Below are 6,369 nucleotides of genomic sequence, written 5' to 3'. Positions count from 1 at the left end.
ATCCAATAAACGTCACTCTCGCGGAAGCACACCCGTCGTCGTCGAACGGCAAAAAAAAGGAATCGGTGGGCAATTTTGTGATACGGATTTACACAATCAACCGGGAATGCACGAATTACACCACACCCAACTGTGCACTGGTGATCACGGAAGTTCATAGGAAAAAAGGAAAGTTCATAGACGGAACATGAGGGAAGTACGCGTAACTTCAGAGTATTGGCAAAACTTCAGAGTATTGGCAAAACTTCAAAGAAAGTTTGTATATCATCAGAGAAATTTGCAGAACGTCAGGAAAATTCGTAGATCATCAAAAATTTTGCTAAATTTCAGAGAGCTTCACAGAACTTCAGCAATGTTGATAGATCATCAGAAAAATTTGCAAAACATCAGAGAAGCTCACAGAACTTCAGGAAAGGTCGTAGATCATTAAAGAAATTCAAGTTGAAGATTGAAGAAATATCTTCCGAGGAATTTGCGAAAGTTCAAGGAAGTTCATAGAATATCAAGGAATTTCGTAGAAACTTCAGGGAAATTTGAAGAACTTCATATCTGTTGCGTGTTGAGTTTTTGAAAATTTCGTGAACAATGATCAAACTGAAATCTTGGCTATTTAGGATAATTTCTGAGCAGGCTGGATTTTTTTCGAAGATACAGAAAGAGAAAGATACAAATAGCAAATAGTTGATAAATAAGTGGATACGTTTGCTATACGTTATTAAAGTTACATTATTTGCAATGTAGTTGGCTGCGATTGTTCCCATGTTCTTCTGCTCGCTCCCAACAATGTAAGTATAAAATTTTCCGAACCATCATTTATTATCACAACAATAACAAAAGATCAGGTCATCGCAATTTAAACGGCGTTTTTCAAGATCCAGGTACGGTGCGAATAAATACGAGCATATACATCAGGATATCCCTGACCGCAGGGAATACCCCATGACACGACTCCCTGCAGGTAGCCTCCGTGGGTCAATGGACCGCCGGAATCTCCCATGCACGTACCCTGACCGCTTGGGTTCAGCGTGCAGATGGTGTTGTCAAATACAGATGCAGCTCTGGCACGATCGAAACGTTTACGGCAGTCAGTCAGAGTGATGATTCTGGTGCTCAGCAATTTCAGATTGTTTGAGTTTTTGCCATTTACTACCAATTTACCCCAGCCGGAAACCAGAGCATAACTGGCAGTGGTAATGTAGGTAGGTCCCAGAGCAATTGGTTGAACAAAGTAATTGAATGCGATAGGCGGAGCGGTCTGCACCAGCAAAATATCGTTGGCGAGAGTGTTGGGGTTGAACGATCCGTGGATGATGAAGCGAGTCGAATAGTGAGTAATGCCACCGCTGTTCAACAGGTGAGTTCCGACGACTACACGAGTGTCGGCAAAAGTGTGTCCAATGGTGCAGTGAGCAGCTGACAGAACATAACGGGTGTTGAAGATCGAACCACCGCAGAAGTGAGCGTTGTTAGATGAACGAAGTGAAACCTGGTGCGGGAACTGTCCGGGGTTGGCATTCTGGCCACCGACGATACGACCTTCCCATTCAAGGAATTCCGCTGGGAGAGCTACAAATAAACCAAAATCATGGATTAAATATGTCGGTCTCAAATTGAGCAGCTTCCATTAAAAACTCACTGGTGCCGAAGACGGCGACCGCTCCAACGAGCACAAACAACAAACTCAGACGGTTCATGTTTCTTCTACTCTTTCAATTCGACTCAGAATGGGGAAGATCTGCCAAGGTGAGTGCTTTTATACGGCGTAGCCTTATCTGCAGCAGCTTTGATAACACAAACGAGAATTCGTTGACCAGTCGATATGATTTATGAAATTTTAAATCTACACATAATCCATGTATTGGGTGTCCCTTCACATGCTTAAAATATCAGCTTAATTTAACAGCAAACAGCGATGCCCGATCAGGAAAAAATAACTTATTAATACCAAATTCTGGTATGAAAATAGCATAACTGACAACCTAAATATGGTATTAGTGAGGATGAAATAAGAGGTAAAATACCAAAAATTATAGCTCAAAAATGTTCTATGAATAACGAACTGGTGCATAATTTTGTTATTACAATAACAGACAGGTAACAGACGCTTTTTTAGATGCAAGAATACCATAGTTTGTTATTTTGAAGGTCTTCTAATACCAATTCAATAACTCTTTTAGGTGTTATTGTCTAAAAACTGAGCGATCACAATTGGTTATTTTGGTATTCATTTGATATTTTACAAAATATTTCGATAACTGAATAATATAATTACAAGGTTTTATACCACAAGTATACAGAAATCTGGTATCATACCACATTAAGATTTTCATTTGTTATCGATTAGCTATCGGTTGCTGCTCGGGTGGAGTTGTAAAACATCTCAGCTCCCGTATTCGATAAGATAGTTAAAAATGATTATCGATTGATCAATTGTCCTATCAATTCATTGTCGCTTCTGTGGTTGTCGCTGATAAAAGTCAAGCTAATCGGATCTACACACTCAAAGCATGCCGTCAATTCGGCATTTTGGATGGGAAACCGCATAGAACTAAACATTGCCTGGGAATACCAGCCCCTTATCTGTAGTTTTTTCAGTCAGTGTAAGTATGCGGTCGTTTATCTTATTGTTAACTACGATACGCTTCAAGTCATTGTTAATCAAATGAAAAATTACAGTTTTTGGTGAAAAAGACAATTTTTTTAAAATGCACCAATTCGGCACTCGTGTAGACGGTACATGTTCCCCATGTAAAAAGACCTGAGTGTATGACCAAGTAGGTCCGCACTCTAGTTGTCTTAAAATGAAGGGGAATTTCCGTTAATTCAAATGATGATGATTTTGCTTTAGATATATGTATTAATTTAGGATCTAATTTTTCCATATGTTTTACGACCTGAAGTTAACCGTAATATTTACCAGAGCTCCCTCAATATGATTATTATTTATGGCTCAAATGCCTAAGAAAACTCCAATGAGCCGAGGAACAGCGAATAGTCTCATAGAAGAAAAAAATATATATGAGAAACATAAATTATTAGATCTTCATTTGTTTCCTAGCGTAGCAGTTCCAGGCTAAACAGCAAGAAAATAATTAAATGTGGACTCAACCTTCTCCGATTTGCATGAAACTTTTCAAAATGGTTATTTTTTTATAAGCAGTCATTTACATTAAAAAAAATCAGCTATTTGTAAGCGTTTTTTTTTCTTCAAAATGGCACCTTTGACATTTTTCACGAAAATGTCAATTCTGATCAAAATGGCGTCTAACAAAAAGGTTGAGAAGAGTAAAGTATTGTTGGGAAAAATATACAGGGTAATTTTATATAAGTAATTTTCAAAAGAAGTTCAAAAAATTGGTAAAACTCAAATATTTTGAAAGCATATCTCTATTATTTTTGTATATCTGGTATATCTAGTAAAACATCAAATTCTGGTCGTATGTATAAAATAATTGTAAGCTAGCCTTTTAAGTAGTTTAGTATTCACTCTAACGTTAGATTTCAAATATAGGGGAAATGCAGGTAATGTCGGCCTAAGTGTCCCTAATTTGGGCCCATACATAAATTCAGCAATCGACTAAATTTTCAATAGCAACCAAAAATACCCATTTGTAACGTCCCAATAACGCGTTCATCTAGATAACATTGATAAATAGTAGATTTTTAGCGATGGGCCCAATCTTAGATCCATAGGCCAACATTAGAGACATTTCCTCTGCTAAATTTCTTTCTCAACATGAATAATTAATTCTTCGCTTTGATATTATCATCATCATTACTGTGGATCTCCTAATAAATATCCTAATGAAAGAAGCAACTATGATTCGTTTGATCTAAAAACTAAAGGGCATCGAAACATGTTTTTCTCCTCGTTATTACAGACCAAGAGTGCGTATTGAGATGGAGGTTGATAGAGAAATCAACGACCAGTTGCGAAATAATTCGCTGGAGGAAATAGAATCATGTTCCTCGTCAATCCTCGATTCACCCAGGCGTTATGATGTCGACGATGTTTACGATGATGACGACGATTATGAGGACGGTATTAACGTTACTCTGTTGTCGGTATCTCCTGCTGCCAAGTCCCACGAGGAAATGTATGGAAGTGAGAAGATGCGAAAGGAGTTCAATGCTCCTACGGCAGTTGCTACTGCTATTGATGCTAATACTGCTTCTACTGCTAATGCTGTTACTGCTGACAATTCTGCTCAGCTCAATTCCAAGGGCCCTGGAACACCCACGGAGGATGTGGCCCTATCCGATAACAAGGCTAACCGCCTCAATGGAGCCGGAAAAAGCAGGTTTAAATACCTGATATCTCATGGTCTGTTACCGTTTGTAACATTTTTTTATGTATTTCTGTATGTTTATCGTATTCTGCATGTCCATTTGAATTTAAATAATAATTTCCAATTTGATACCCCTAGTTTTAGTACACTATACAGTACCACAGTTTACTACCAACTGCTGGAATAGGTGATGAGCCAAAAATGTGAGTTCAGTGGAACATAAGAGAATGGGTACGAGAAGTACAGAGAAAGGGAACGGCGAGTAGCACGGAAACTTCTTCCGCCACTTGCCAAGTAACCTTAAACGAGAGCAGTTGAACAATAAAAAAAAACCGTTAAAATTATAGAGAATAAAAGTAAGAGTGTCATAGTAGCAGGAGTGGAGCGAGAGAGTCAGGACCCGTTAAGTTTTTCTATTAAGAACGCTCGATCGAGGGGTTCGGCCAGATCACGCCGACAGGCCTTCCGTGAGCGATTGACCGCTGGAGAGCGGTCCGGAGGATAGGACCACTTTGGACCTTTCCGTTCCGAACGAGTTCCAACCGAATTCATACCCCGATCGTTCCCGCAGAGCCACAGAATCATGAGAGGGACCCACCAGTACCCCGTGTAAGGTGCCGGGACATAACCTCCCACCGAAGAAGACACCTCTCCACAGTCCACCATTGTGACTTGGCATACCTACTGGCGCCACCAAACGCCCTTATGCAACCACCGTCACCATCACCAACACCGTAGTCTCCGGTGTAACCACGGCCAGCGTCACCGCCATAATCGCCGCCACTACGGACGTTAACAACGCCGAATCCACCACCAGCCTGTACAGCATCACCACCGCCGTATCAACCACCACCACGTGCAGCATCACCGCACAAAAGACCCAGCAGTCGCCGGCCGGCCAGGTATCTGAAGAAAACCTACACTATACACGCCACACACACACACACACCCATAGAATGTAATTGGTAGGGAAATAAACCTCTAAAGTGTAATTCATTAGCTTTTTCCCTTCAATCACACTATATCCGAGTTCTGATTAGCCCGGTAAATCACTCCAGCCGACCTTGAGGCTAAGAATTGCCCTCCAGATCGAGCTAGCCATCAAAAGCGGTCGTTGAATGACCCACCCTCATTGGTAGGCCGTTGCTTAGCCAAGCCCGCCGAGGTGTTTGTCCTGGTAGCCCCCTAGGTACCCCACCCTAGCAGCAACAATTGGCGCCCAATTAAATCAAATTGAAAAGCTAATCAGATCTCAAAAAAATAATTGGCATTATTTTTTTGAATACGGAGTGTAGGAGAGATAAATTTAACAATTTACAACAACACATTGCTACTAACGATAACAATACCACATTACCTGATATAGCAGAACCTCTAAGAAGCGGCTTACTAGTGCGCGTACGTCTTCTGAAAAAAGCATTTGAACAGTTTTTCGGTGGAACAGTGAATTGTTGAACGAAAGTGGAACAAGTAGTCATTGATCGCTTTTTGCAATTTTGAAACGGGTCTTGATTCAGAAAAGTTCTTGCTTATTGGTAGAGACTTTCAAAAAAGGAGTGTGTGCAGTATCCTTTCATTAGTGCGGAGGCAGAGTAAAACACGGTTTTGATTATTTTATTGATCGTTTTTGGAACAGCTCAAGATGGATCTCAAGACACAGTATCTCAGAATGGATGTGTCCCACTTGAGTATTGATGAGGTTGAGTATGAATTATTCATTCGGAAAATTTCATACAGTCTTACTGAGCACGAAAGCGTGAAGCGACGTAGACTAAAGGATCAGTTGAAGCAGGAGAGCGACACGAACAGTCCATTGATTGTACGTCGTAGTTTCTGGTCTACTACCACAGAGGAACTTCGATTAATATTCTCTAAATTGATCACTATTGGTGCTTTGCTAGACAATCCCAAACTTGGCGCTAGAAATAAGGAGAAGATGAAGACGAGATTAGTTCATTTCAGAGTGCGAATCTCTCGATTACACTCAGCCACAGACTCTCACAAGTTTGTGTCAGAAATAGCGAGGTTAGAAAAAGAGATTAACCAGATCTGCTTGAATTTTTTCCCGTTGTTAGCCCCG

The 6,369-nt window shown here is 40.4% G+C and overlaps 1 protein-coding gene across 1 annotated transcript; it reads right to left on the bottom strand.

The window, feature by feature from the left end:
* Nucleotides 1–808: 808 nt before the first annotated feature.
* LOC135706342 (chymotrypsin-2-like) lies at nt 809–1,742 on the bottom strand. The gene is made up of 2 exons (XM_065227959.1): nt 1,637–1,742; nt 809–1,566 (listed from the first exon to the last, which is right to left on the bottom strand). Exons 1-2 carry the CDS (start codon nt 1,692–1,694, stop codon nt 854–856), a joined length of 771 nt encoding a protein of 256 aa, XP_065084031.1. The 5' UTR covers nt 1,695–1,742; the 3' UTR covers nt 809–853.
* Between the last annotated feature and the right edge of the window lie 4,627 nt (nt 1,743–6,369).

Source organism: Ochlerotatus camptorhynchus, unplaced genomic scaffold (genome assembly GCF_037179485.1).
Source record: "Ochlerotatus camptorhynchus isolate MF236.1 unplaced genomic scaffold, CSIRO-AGI_Acam_v1.1 ptg000277l, whole genome shotgun sequence".
Lineage (NCBI taxonomy): Eukaryota > Metazoa > Arthropoda > Insecta > Diptera > Culicidae > Ochlerotatus > Ochlerotatus camptorhynchus.
The sequence above is the reverse complement of the archived record's forward strand: the minus strand, read 5'-3'. Positions and strand labels throughout refer to the sequence as shown.

Bases quoted from the DNA above. Each gene is read 5' to 3' on its own strand.
- LOC135706342 (XM_065227959.1), bottom strand. From the start codon at position 1,694: ATGAACCGTCTGAGTTTGTTGTTTGTGCTCGTTGGAGCGGTCGCCGTC. The intron at 1,567-1,636 runs GTGAGTTTTTAA...GTTTATTTGTAG, and splicing joins GGTCGCCGTCTTCGGCACCA to CTCTCCCAGCGGAATTCCTT.